Here is a 13220-nt window from a genome sequence, read left to right as displayed (position 1 = left end):
ACATCCGAAGCGGTCTATTGTAAAGATAACAACATCCCGTGCCACATTAAAGCACATCAACGACTCGTCAGGAAAGTAAGCGCTACATAAATATAATTATAGAGGATCAAATCTATCTCATAGTGAGGCCACGTCCAGTGTCAGGTCCCTACTAGTGAGAGACACACCCAGCATTAGGGATCACGCTCATGGGGGCGGCTCTAGGGTCATGGCGGCCCTGGGCAGGGAGCGTAGGTAGGGGGCCCCGGAAGAGGAGGTCCAGGGCGGGGCGGAGCGCGGAGGCCAGTGAAGAGGGGGGGGGGGGTCAGGGTGTTTGGAAGTGGAACAGAGCCGGAGGCCGCCAAATCCCGCCACGCAAATATGTATCCATCGTCAGAGGATTATTATATTAAGGATATATATTGCTGTGGTGGCCCCTGGGGTTTGGTTTCCCTGTGCAGGTGCACAGCTTGCACATGCCTAAGGCTGCCCCTGACGCTCAGCTCCCCATGAGCCTCAATAGCCCCCACCCCACTATTTACCCCAATGCAGTGCATGGAAAGCTCTAAATCTACGAATGCACTGGGGGTGCTGTGTACTCACTAAAGTGCAGTGCACTTTTTTGTGCAAGCATTATACGGTGCTCAGGGATCTCTGAAGTTATGAGTTTCCTCCCTCATATTCCCCTTCTCCTGGCGAGAAATATAACAAGAATACTGGAAACGCAACATACATCTGAACAAGATATATAAAAAATGTAAGTGCAAGATCCGCATTCCCTCAAATTATCTTGCAAATTCACCCTATATTTAATTGCACACTATATTAAAACTGTAATTGTATTTTTCTATCACGCTTGGGTAATTTTCAGTCTGGTCTGAAACATTCATTCCTTTCTGACTGAAGATCCCAAATGTCTTTCTGTTGGCCCTTTGAACAGACCGTATGCCGGATATGTATTTTAAAATATGTTTTTCTTATTCAAACTATCAGAGACAAACAGGTTAAAATAGATATTTAAGGTGTGTGTCAACTTCTCTGCCAAACTCCAGTTGAATATCGCCCTGCCTTTGCCACACCTGGTGATCCACTTTCATCGAACAGCATTTCCTAACATGAAAGGTCAGAGGGATTGAAAATGCATACCGTATCTACAGGTTGTTCCCAAAGGACATACTTACTGCAATTTGTTTATTTAGTTCCTCAATTCCCTTAAATTTGGCATGCTCCACAAAAGCCATCATTTCAATCATATCTTCTGTGGTCTCAGGAACCTTTAACGCACGTTCCTTAATCTGTTCAAATTCATTACAGATCCTGTAGAAAAGGGGAAAGAACGAACATGTGGTATCTCTAAATTACAGCATGCAAATTACGACATGGTGACTGCTTCCATTGGTTAACCAAGGCATGGAAAAGAACAAAATACTTGTTGAAGGAAACATGAACACTGGCATAAAGGGATTATAACATTCATTTTCTATGTAATCTCTGCCTAGCCTTCTTTCCTCTCCAAGGGGCGGATTCACAAAAATGAATTTACAAAATGAAAAATTGGCTTATAGCTTTTCTCCTACAACACACATATATCTCAGATTTGCTGGATTTTTACAAAATTCCCAGGAATAGGCAAGGAAATCTATGAAAGCCATTGATTTTCATACAAACTGTTGATTTTGCCTCGAGTACTGTCAACAAAGAGACAGGTCTGCAGGAGTAAGTACTGTGGAAATGTCCATTAATGTATACAATTTAATTTCTACTCCAGGGATATGTTTTCTCCTGCAGAGAAAGCTCCTATACCCAATAATGTATGGGCTCTTTAGAGCAACTTTTCATCTCATTTACACTCTCATACCAACGATTTTTAGGATTACTTTTCAGTATGCTGCTATGGATGGAAACAATAACTGGAAAGATATGTGAATATCCACAAAGTTGAGTCTAACAAATGACCATCGTAAATCAAAGGTGGAAACACTTAAGTTACTATGTCTAACCCTGAAAATTCCAATGGTAAGAAAGCCATCCAATTTATAGATCGCCGGCATTAATAATACTCACAAATCTGGATTCTGTAATTCAGGGTCATTTGCTATTGCAGATTTGTTTTTTGTGCATGTATTTGAAAGTTTGGTGGGCACAAAAGTTTGTGATCTGCCCAAAGTTTGTTCTCCAAAGCGGTGATGTAGGAATATCATTGGTACTGGGTGGTGACACTTGCTAACTACATCCAAACCCTATGAACTCTGAGTAAAATTACCTGGTCGACACTTCAAATGCGGGAAATGTACAGAATGGCCAATTCTAAAATGAAGCCAGAATATTAAGCTGTGAGTGTACATAATATACATATCTATCTTGCTGCAATTAGCAACAGGTGAACAGGATGCCTATGAAGTGCCATGCATGAGTAGAGGAAAGGTTGTGAAACAGAATTTTTTATATTTGCAAACCATAAATGCCTTTAATAATTAATAATAGACAAATCCCTATTCAATGTTGGTGTCAAATGATTTCATGTTTACTACATGATTGTAGTAGTGTCTTCAACAAATCAAATCTTAAAGTAATTTCACGTACGTGTTAAACTTTTGACTTACATAACTTCATGAATGTACTGCACTTGCCAGCCAGGGATAAATTCCAGAGTTTACTATATCTCCCGTGCTTCAGCCAAATCCAATTAGTGTATGCCAATTGACCGAGTGGAAACTCCCAGGAGTTGGCTGCTCAAAGGTTTAGCAGGACAAGGCGCAAAAGAGGGGTAGATTTGCTAGAGGTTAACTTTCCTCTTTCTAAAAGATGTGAATGTTTACTTCTTTTCCGGTCTTATTTAGTAGAGAAGTCCTTCGTGACTCTAGCTGTAGTAATCTTCGGCTTGCCAACAGTTTACACAACTAAGAAAAGTCTTCATAATCTAAAGGAAATATTAATTTCGGTGGAATGCTTTTGTAACTCTAAACAAGTTCTCAGCAAAAGCCTTGCACCTTTTGAAAATTTTCCCAGAAATCTCTTTTTACCAAACCGATATTACAGTACAAAAAAGGGATGGGCGGGTTTAAATGATCCTTGCTGCGCTGTATTACAGCCCATCATTTTAGTCTGTGCCTGTACAGAGACCACCTAATGCAACATTTGCTTCAGTCACACCATGGAACTTCTCTGGACAGACCACAACTGCGTCCACTTCTCTTTTCCAAAACCCACCGCACACAATCCTACACCACGCCTCCTATGCAGAAACTGGAGCAAGATCACCAACGAACACCTCACCTCTGCCCTCAATCGCACTCATCCCCCTATCACGATAGACGCCAACACTGAAGCCAACGACCTCCACCAGTGGATAGCCGACTGCACCAACACGCTTGCCCCCCTCCAGAACTCCGACAGACGACACAACACGAATCCAAGCACTCGTGCCCATGACAGGAAAAAACATGGAGAAACAGCAAAACCCCAGAAGCATGCACCGCCTACAGGGCCGCCACCACGGCACACCACCAACTTATCAGATCTACTAGGAGAAACTTAATTCAGGACTGGATCCTCTCCAAATTCCACAACTCCAAGGAACTCTTCACCATCAGACAAGAATTCACCAGACCCCACAGCGAAACCACCGACGTCCCAGAACCTCTGCAACAAGCTCAGCTCCTTCTTCTACCACTGCATCAGGACACTCTATGGTAATGTCGGCGACCAAGACCAAGGCACCGTCCCAGCACCATCCACCAACTACGCCACCCAGCCGACCCTCCTCACCTGGATCCCTGTCACCACAGAAGACACCGCACAGACTATGAAGAGCATCCACTCCGGAGCACCCATTGGCCCATGCCCGCCGCACATCTTCCAAAGGGTCGCCTCCACCATCACACCAGAACTAGGAGAGGATGTAGCCTTATGGCTAGAGCCGTCGACCTCAAATCTGCAGAACCGGGTTCGATGTCTTGGCAACGATGCTCAATATCCTGTGATTGTGGGCAAATCACTTAATCTCCCGATGCCTAACAAAAATTAATGTATCCATCTGTAACAAAACGGGTGCTCATGTAAAGAGCTCTGATACCCGATGTCTTGGGTCTCGTTCACGCTATATAAAAATGTATCCATCTGTAACAAAACGGGTGCTCATGTAAAGAGCTCTGATACCCGATGTCTTGGGTCTCGTTCACGCTATATAAAACTCTAAAAAAATAAAATAATAAGATGGACAATCAACTGCGCCTCCAAAACAGGCATGTTCCCTGACAAATGGAAATGCGTTGAAGTCAAACTCCTCTTCAAGAAGCCCCCCACTGACCCGACAGACCTCGAGAACTACAGGCTCATCTCTCTCCTCCCCTTCGCCGCCAATGTCATAGAGAAAACCCTCAACACCCAGCTAAAGCACTTCATAGAAACCAACAACATCCTTGACGTATCTCAATCCGGATTCTGGACCAATCACAGCACTGAGGCTTCCCTCCTAGCTGCCACTGATGACATCCACACCCTCCTCAATCAAGGCCACACTGCAGCCCTCATTCTACTAGACCTCTCAGCAGCCTTTTACATCGTCTCCCACCGCACACTAGCCGCCTGACTTCACGATGCCGGCATACAGGTAAACGCCTTAGACTGGACTTGCTCTTTCCTCCCCGGCAGAACACAAAAAAAAAAAACTCCCGCCCTTCCTATGCAAACTCACAGAGATCAGATGCGGAGTACCACAAGGATCCTCCCTCAGCCCCACGCTCTTCAACATCTACATGGCCCCCCTTGCAACCATCGTCAGAAAAAACACTTACTCAGCATAGTATTCTAAGCAGATGACACCCAGCTCATCCTCACCGTCACCAAGGAATCTGACATCACCAGGCACAGTTTCCAGGAAGGAATGAAGGACATCACATCCTGGATGAGCAGCAGCTGCCTGAAGCTCAACTCAGAGAAAACGTAAGTCCTCATCCTTGGATCCACCCCAGTGGGTGGGTGTGAGACTTGGCCCTTTCCCCAAAATTTTTTGCCTTTTTATTTCCCTTTTAAATCAGAATGCCCTCATGGTAACAACAATGTATAGGCCTTGTGTAGTGAGGAAAGCCCTGTGTACTGTGAAACTGATGTTAAGATGCAGGTGTCTTATACCCCTAACATGGCTGCCACTGACCACTGCTGCTGCAGCGGGGTTTAGTGGGCGCATTCTAGTGGCTAGGGCCTGGCTGGAACCCTCCAAACAATGTATCAACTTAGCCTGCCAGCCTGCCCACAGGTAGAATGGTGGAACCTCCTAGAACCCCCTGGAACCTTCTGGAACAGGTGAGGTGACACCAACTGCCACTGCCAACTGTCAACTGGCACTGTATAAGGAAAGGAAGGTAAACTTTCCTGTCAGAGGGACTAAGGGGAGACCTGGGGAAGTACCTACGCAGGAGGATAGGCAGTGGGGGTCAGGGCAGGGTCTTATGATGCTGGAATGACAGGGCCTAGTGTGCTGCTTTACAAGTATTGAGGCATCCTGTACCCCCCCCACTGACCTAACCCCGCGGCAGGGAACCCCCAGGGACCACTTGAAGGGATTGGCTGAGAAGAACTTGGAACACCAGCCACCAACTTAACCCCCTTCAAGGAAACAAGAAACCAAAGGGCGCAAGAAACATCACGCCAACAAGAAACTAAGCTTCTATTTACAAGGGCGCAAGAAACATCACGCCAACAAGAAACTAAGCCTCTATTTACAAGGGCGCAAGAAACCTAAAGCGCTAAGAAGAAATTAAATCATCACAGGACTTTTGAAGAAGCAAACAGGTATTGGCGCGGTACTGACCCTGCGTTTCCTGATGTCACCTTGGGTCTCCCTTGCTAACCTGCTACTGGGGTGTCACCTGTCCTGTATATCTAGCGCTGCCCTTGCTGACCCTGTGAAGAGCGCTGAAGTAATGGAGGGGGTTGCTGCCTTCTGAAGCGCTATACTTGCCTGAACTGCAGCACCCTGAACTGAATGTTATTAGACCTGCTGGTCTTGCCCCCACCTCGTGTGGGCCAAAGCGCTATAGCCCTGCACCCTGCTGTCTATGAAGCGCTAGAATCCTGGGCGTGATTCCTGCCTGAAGCGCTATATTCTGTGGTGCCCTTCAGCAGCGCTACCTGGAATGAACTGTCTGCCGAGCGCTACCTCTGCTGTGAATTGCCTGCTGTATCGTAGCGCTGTGAATCCTGAAAAGCGCTATCCCCCTGAAGCGCTGTGTCACCAAGAACTTCTGTGGCTCTAGAAGTTGCTGCCTTCTGAAGCGCTGACTCCCTGCTCCCCCAACGCTCCTTTGCTGTCCCTGTGAAGAGTGCTGAGGTACTGAAGGGGGTTGCTGCCTTGTGAAGTGCTGTACCTGCCGGGTGCTATTATCTAAACCTGATTGCCTGCTGAAGCGCTGTCCCCAGCATTGCCTGTGGCCAAGCGCTGTCATGTGAGGAACTGAGGTAGTGCCCAGGGAAGCGCTGTAATTTCACTCCAAGCGCTTTCTTGAATGTCCCATAGAAGCGCTGTAATTGTGCCTCCAAGCGCTCTCTTGTAGGCCCCAGAGAAACGCTGTATTTTTTACCTTAAGTGCCCACCTGTTGGCCCCTATGTGCCTCTAGTGACGTGGAGGCCATTAAGTTACTGTTTATGCCTGAGGACAGGCTTGCCATTCATTAACTGTTTGGGCCCTGGTTCCGGCGTAGGCCTAAAGACATACTGAGTTCACCTGCGATGGCTTAGCCCTGCATAGGGGAGTCCAAGGCATAGTAAAATGCTCATTGAGAATGCTTTACTGAATTGCTTATTGAAATGTTCACCTTAATTAACAGAAATGTTTTACTAGTCTAAAGCAAGGCCTGTGCTTGCTTAATGAGATGTTGCTCTCTGGCAATGAGTAATGTTCTATTTATAAGTTACTTAATGAAATGCCTATGCCTGATTCCTTCCCTGTAATGTTTACTCCTGATTAGGGGGATGTTACCTATGATTGGGGAAGAGTTTTGAGGTGGTTATTCCTGCTTGGAACCAGGATTATTCTGAACTATAGAAGTTTTATTACACCCCTGCCCCAGTGTTATAACCTCTACTTATTTACAGGATTACTCTTGGGTGCTGAGAGGTTTATGCCTGCTTAATGTAGGAATTAGAATGTTGATCCTGGCCTGGGGTGGAAACGCCAACAGCTGCATAATGAACTGTGTCTGCTGACTAATGAAACATTTATTCATGTTGGTTGAAAGGTGGAGCACATGCCCACAGTTATGGAGTGAGGTGCTCCTTGCTTTAAAGAAATGTTTACATTTACTAAAAGGCTTTACATGCATAAACCAAGTCTTCTAAGCTCAGGCTTGCCTGTTAAAAATGGTTATCTCTGCCTTGAAGAGTTGTTAACTGTTGATTGCTGAGTAGGGGAACGTTAATGCTATAAGGATATAGTTACACTGCCTAATGAGATGTTTTATCCGCAGTGGCGTGTTTTTATTAATGCCATAGGAGTTTCATTCCTGCCTAAGGAAATGGTTAATGAAATGTTTTACCCTCAGTGAAGTGTTTTACTTCTGCTAAACTGATTATCTCTATTGCAGGAAATGTTTTACCTGTAAGCTCCTGATTAATAGGGGGAAGGCCCTGCCTGTTCAGGCATCAGGTAATAGGATGGTGTGTGATGCCTAAAGAAATACTTCATGCCTAATGAAAGGTGTTGACCTCATTTGAGGCAATGTTTACTCCTGCCCAGGGAAGGGTCTCATACCCCTGCTATAACAGAGATCTACTTACACCTGCTCAATGTAGGGATTTCTACTTCCCTGATGGAATGTTGGTGTAGCCCTGATACAGTTAAACCTGCACAAGGGGATGGTTACCTAGATTGCAATGTTTTCTCCTAGTTAGTGCTGGCTAATGCAATGGTTAGCTGGGCCCAATGAGAAGTTCTCCCAAAGGGATGCCCAACCTTGTTATATGGAATAATTATTCTTAATGAAATGTTTAATTCCTATTACAGGAGGAGAGTTACGTCCACATACTTTTGTGGCAAATGAAATGTTTCATATTTAAGGAAATGTTTGAACTACACTTAACGAATTGTTTATTCCTACAGCGGGGAGATGTTTCTGTTATGGAACTGTCCCTTTGTTTACCTGAGGAAATGGATATTGATGCTTAATGCAGTGTTGTTCTTATGACTTTGAGATGTATTCCTTTCAGGTACTGACCAAGAAGCAAGGCGTAGGTCGGGCCTGTGTCCCACTAAAAATGTATTTAACTATTTATTGATCCAATATTTAATATTTATTGCAGAACGGATATTTATTCATCTAATATTGATCGCAAGTTTTGAGACACATGTATTTTAAATGAATTTATGATTTCCCTGATCCTGCTCTATCTATCTGATTATTTATCTTAATACAAATCACTTGTTTTTATACAAGCTCTGGAGTGGAGTCATTTATTGCGTGCCCAGGTTTCTGTCTCAGTGTGAGTGTGTGCTGCATGATCGCTTAACACATGTGCTTTCGGATGCCTACCCGCTCGTGCCATGCTACCCTAGGGGACTGGTGACCCCAGTTCCAACAGTGGGACAACACCTGGTGGCCCCCCGACTTTGAAACCCTCCCACCCCCACGGACCACGCCTGCAACCTCAGCATACTTGACTCCTCACTCCCCATGAACCAACAGATCAACGCTGTGTACTCCACGTGCTTCCACTCCCTCTGCATACTTCACAAGACTTTCCAATAGATTCCCCCAACTCCAGGAAGACCGTCACCCACATACTGATCACCAGCAGGCTGGACTACGGAAACACTTTCTACGCCGGAATCAACAAATCCTTCGCAATCGACAAATCCTTCGCAAACTCCAGACCATCAAGAATGCCGCAGCCAGACTCATCCTCAGCATCCCACGACACAACCACCTCACCCAGCACCTCCGCAACCTCCACTGGCTCCCAGTCAAAAAGAGAGTAGCCTTCAAGCTGCTCACACACGCCTACAAAGCCCTCCACAACTCCGCACCCCAATACAACAACAAAAGAATCTCCTTCCATGCCCCCAAGAGATACCTCCACTCCGCGACCTAGCCCTTGCCGAAATCCCCTGCATTCACAGACCCAGAACGGGGGGCAGATCCTTCTCCTACATCGCGGCCAAGACCTGGAACAAACTCCCCCTCACCATCAGAGGAAGCCCTACACTGCAAGTCTTCAGGAAAGACCTGAAGACCTGGCTCTTCGGATGACCTCCGAGCTGCCTGAACCCCCCGCCACTCCCCCACCGCCTTAAGACCCTTACGGGTGAGTAGTGCACTCTCTAAATACCTTGATTGATTGACTGGCTGTTGGAGGAAAAGACTATGGTTGATTTCCATAAGATTGGTCCCTGTGTGGAGTGGCACATTAAGCAAAACAATGATGCACTGGAAATGGTCCGAGTATTTGATAGCGAGTGACATGAAAATAAGCATTCAACCCCTACTTTTTTTGTTTTCCCAGGACTTTATTACATCGTATTACTACGAAAATTATTGATTTATATGTGGGGATGATTTCATGAATTTAAAAATAACCACAACTGGTTTCAGTTAATGGCCTATTTACACTGTTATTTAAATAAATCAACATAATTATTTTCATGCCAGTTTAAGGCTTGAAGAAGAGAAGCACAGACCCTGTTTTACATTCAAACAAAATATAATGGAAGGCGTGTTCTCTAGCTGGACGGAACTTGCTCCAAGGTTGTAACCACAATCCTAAATGAGCCCTCCACAAATATCGAGGCCTGTGCTTGTTGTTGATTTTATTTGCCTCAATGAAAGCCTTTAGCCCTGGAAATATATTTCAAAGATCCAGAAAACTGGGTAAGGCGACAGTTCCAGAATAATGAGTAACGTTAAATGTAAAACAAATTACCTTTTTAACACTCCATGAATGCTACTGTTTTTCATATAAACCAACAGAAAACAGATCATTGACGAGTGAACCACTTTTATCTATTTTTACCATTATTTTGAGTAGCCCCCCACCTAGCACCGGTGGCGTAACGAAACTTGAGGGGCCTCCCAACAAAGTACAAGAAGGGCCCCCCTACCTGTGGAGCCTTGCAGGAGCTCTATGGCCAGGGGGTGCCATACGTACACAGTGCCGGAGAGGGCCCCCTCGAACTCGCGGCCCCCATACAGCAGGGGCTAATGTTACACCACTGCCCGGCGCTGAAAGTTTCTCAATTCTAACTTGTGCACTAATCTTACTTCTCTTACATGGCCATTCCCAAACTAGAGCACCTATCTCCATTGGTTTGTTCAATTTCTTCTGATGAATTATTTATGCTGGCCTTCTATTAATATCTTTACTAAGGCCTGTTATTTTCTTAAAATCTAGGTAGTCCATTGGAGTGATTATCACTTCCAGTTCTGGGCACAACATCCACAATTACACGATAATTCCGAAAAGAATGTACACTTATAAAATAACAGGATGCAGTGGTGCCTCCTCCACTAAGGCGGGGGAGCGTCGCCCCACTTGTTTGCTGCAATGAAAGAAAGGAAAAATACAATTATAATAATGTGACGTTATTATCATTTTATTTGTTCCTGCTACAGCAGCATGGGGGCGGGGTAGGGCTGCTCTGCTCATAGAGTAGGGCAGGGAGGGAGTGGTGGGCACAGTGAAGTGCGCATGACGCTTAGGCCAGCCGTCTCTGGCCGGCAAAACAGTCATGCACACTTAGGCTATTCTCCACCCAGGCTGCATTACGGTCTGGTTGGAGAACATCCCCTGGCCCCCAGTTCCTGTCTTAGCGCCGAACTATGACGCTTAAATCAATCACAACGGCAGCGTTGTGTTTGACTCAGGGGAGCCTGGCTGCGTCCTGATCAGCTGATGAAGAGGAGAGACGACGTGGGAGAGAAAGGCGAGGAGGTGTTGTCTTCACCCCCTCCGCCTCTGCCCCGCCACCCCAGATCCGTGCCTGCCGCCACTGATAAGATGGTAAGTGAATTTTGCTGGAGTACTACCTCTAGGCTGTACGTCTATCTGGATAGCGCCGCAATGCCCCAGGGAGATGTGAGCGCTCTATAAACTATTAAACTAAACTAAACATGAGAGCTTATTATTTGTTGTCTTAAGCAGTTGCATCAAGTAGACATATAATACATCATGTAGTTGTTTTCCCATGATCATTTATTTTACATATTCTGTTCTCTGTTCATTAACTGCCTTGAACGCCTGACCAAGAAGTGATGTCAGAGGAGGGCAGGAAGCACACTCTGCGGATTGCAGTAGATAGTAATATTTTTCCCATATAATTCTTATATCATTATACGGTTACAGAATGATTTTTTAGTAGAACAAATACAATGCAAGGCAGATTTGATGATTTTCTTGTGAAATCCTGCATTATTCCAGTACAGTTACGCAAGGTATTTAGAACAAAAGAAAATCTTTAAGCATGTTAAGTGAAAAGCGTGCCCTTATTGATGGTTTACAAAATAGCATTGATAATATGGTGTACTGTTAGGTCAGAAAGTGGCCTATTGCACAAAAATGGTTAACATTTAAAGTTATATGTTAATGCCTTTGATTGACCTAATATTACTTTTTTATGCATTCATGAAAATTCCTTTCCTCGCATTTGTGAACATAGATTTCGCTTCTCAACCTAAATCAGTGGCTTTTTAGGTCTCGCCTATTCCATTCCGCAGGAATGAATATGCGAGTCTAATGCCGCTAAACCACCGCTAAACCAAGAGGCTCTCAAAAGGCTCTCAAAAAGCGGATTTTCAACAGTTCACGTGAAATCACGTGACCAACAAGCTGCATCAGACCCGACACTTCAAAGGAATGCGCCCCTCAATGCCGAGCTTGCCCGAGCCTTCTGCCTATCAGTCTTCCTCCAACCTCCCCCCTAATTGCTTTAACTTTCACGGCCTCGTCCCCAGCGTGCGCAGTGCGCACTGGCCTCCCTTCTCCTCCCCCCTAATTGCTTCTTTTCACAGCCGCCAGGCCGTGAGATACATCAAAGGGTTCGGCTCCCCGCCCCCTGCTTCACGGCTTTCTTCCACGAACTTGCCCGAGCCTTTTGCCTGCCCCCTGCCTTGAAGGCAATCTGCTTCTCCGCCCCCTCCCTCTCCATATGGTCGCTCGATGCTTCGGCTCCTTTCATGCCTCAGACTTGCAATTACAGCTACCCAAATATCTATTCACTGCAACTGGATGCCCCACACAGTTTCGTTTTCTCTCACGGAGCTCCTGACACTCCTAACAGCGCTTACACACTTGCGCCTTCGTTTTTTAGGTGAGATTTTTCTTGTGACGTACTTAATCCTTTTCTTCGTGGTGCAAAGTGCTATTCACTGCTTCATTCTTCCACCGCTGCACTCTTCACTATATTAAACGCGTATTCAATTGCCATCCATTCATCTTGTTTTACGCACTATTCCTGTGAAGTGCACTTTCCCACTCCTTCTCAATCTCACTGGTGCGGAGGCAGGCATACACTTGTGTCCCTTTGTTTTTCTTTAAATGTTTACATTTTTTGTCCGTCCGATCGAGCTGCTAGCTCACTTTAAGCACAGCCTTTAACTTCTTTCCTCAACGCTACCACAATTCTACTTCAGTTCGTTTTCAATTGTAGAGATCTGACCTCCTGTAATTACCGGGGTCAGCAACCCACAGTCCTAGAGGGGTTCCCCTTGCACTCCCCAGAGGTCAGCGTATACTGTGATTACATCGACCCCGGCCATTAGCTCACCAGTACAACTATACTGTGCGCCTACGACGGTGGGCGCGAGGTGGGTAATAGCACGCCAGTATCGAATGAATGGCCTCACTTTATACCTCCATTTAACTGGGCGGCTAACTTCCAACGCAATATGTAGAGCTCTACACCACAGCATAAAGGCCCTTACAGGGGCAATGCCAAAGCGAGGCTTGCAACCCAGAAGTAAGTACCCTGTACCCTACAGGCTTTTTTTATAATTAACACCTGCAGTACGACGTTACTGTACATGTTTAAAATGTTAGAAACAAAGCCGCATTTGATTCTACCTACATGTATTGTAATTGCATTCATATAGCGCTCGCTACCCCTGGCATGGCTTTGAAGCGCTTTAATTCAATACACGTACGCCACACCCCCAACACTGACTGGTGTGTCTATGCCCGGCTTCACCTCAGGGACAGTTCGTATGCTCTTCTGCAATTCTGGCTTTTCTCTTTCCTCGCCATCTGCTGCTTG

At 45.6% G+C, this 13220-nt stretch overlaps 1 protein-coding gene across 1 annotated transcript in view; it reads right to left on the bottom strand.

The window, feature by feature from the left end:
- Positions 1–13220, bottom strand: part of DNAH12 (dynein axonemal heavy chain 12) — a 1534490-nt gene that overhangs the window by 1251644 nt on the left and 269626 nt on the right. Inside the window, exon 13 of the mRNA XM_078661571.1 lies at positions 1161–1296. Within this exon, the coding sequence (XP_078517697.1) occupies positions 1161–1296 (136 nt within the window). The remainder of the gene's footprint in view (positions 1–1160; positions 1297–13220) is intronic.

Source organism: Lissotriton helveticus, chromosome 9 (genome assembly GCF_964261635.1).
Source record: "Lissotriton helveticus chromosome 9, aLisHel1.1, whole genome shotgun sequence".
Taxonomy (NCBI): Eukaryota; Metazoa; Chordata; class Amphibia; order Caudata; family Salamandridae; genus Lissotriton; species Lissotriton helveticus.
The sequence above is the reverse complement of the archived record's forward strand: the minus strand, read 5'-3'. Positions and strand labels throughout refer to the sequence as shown.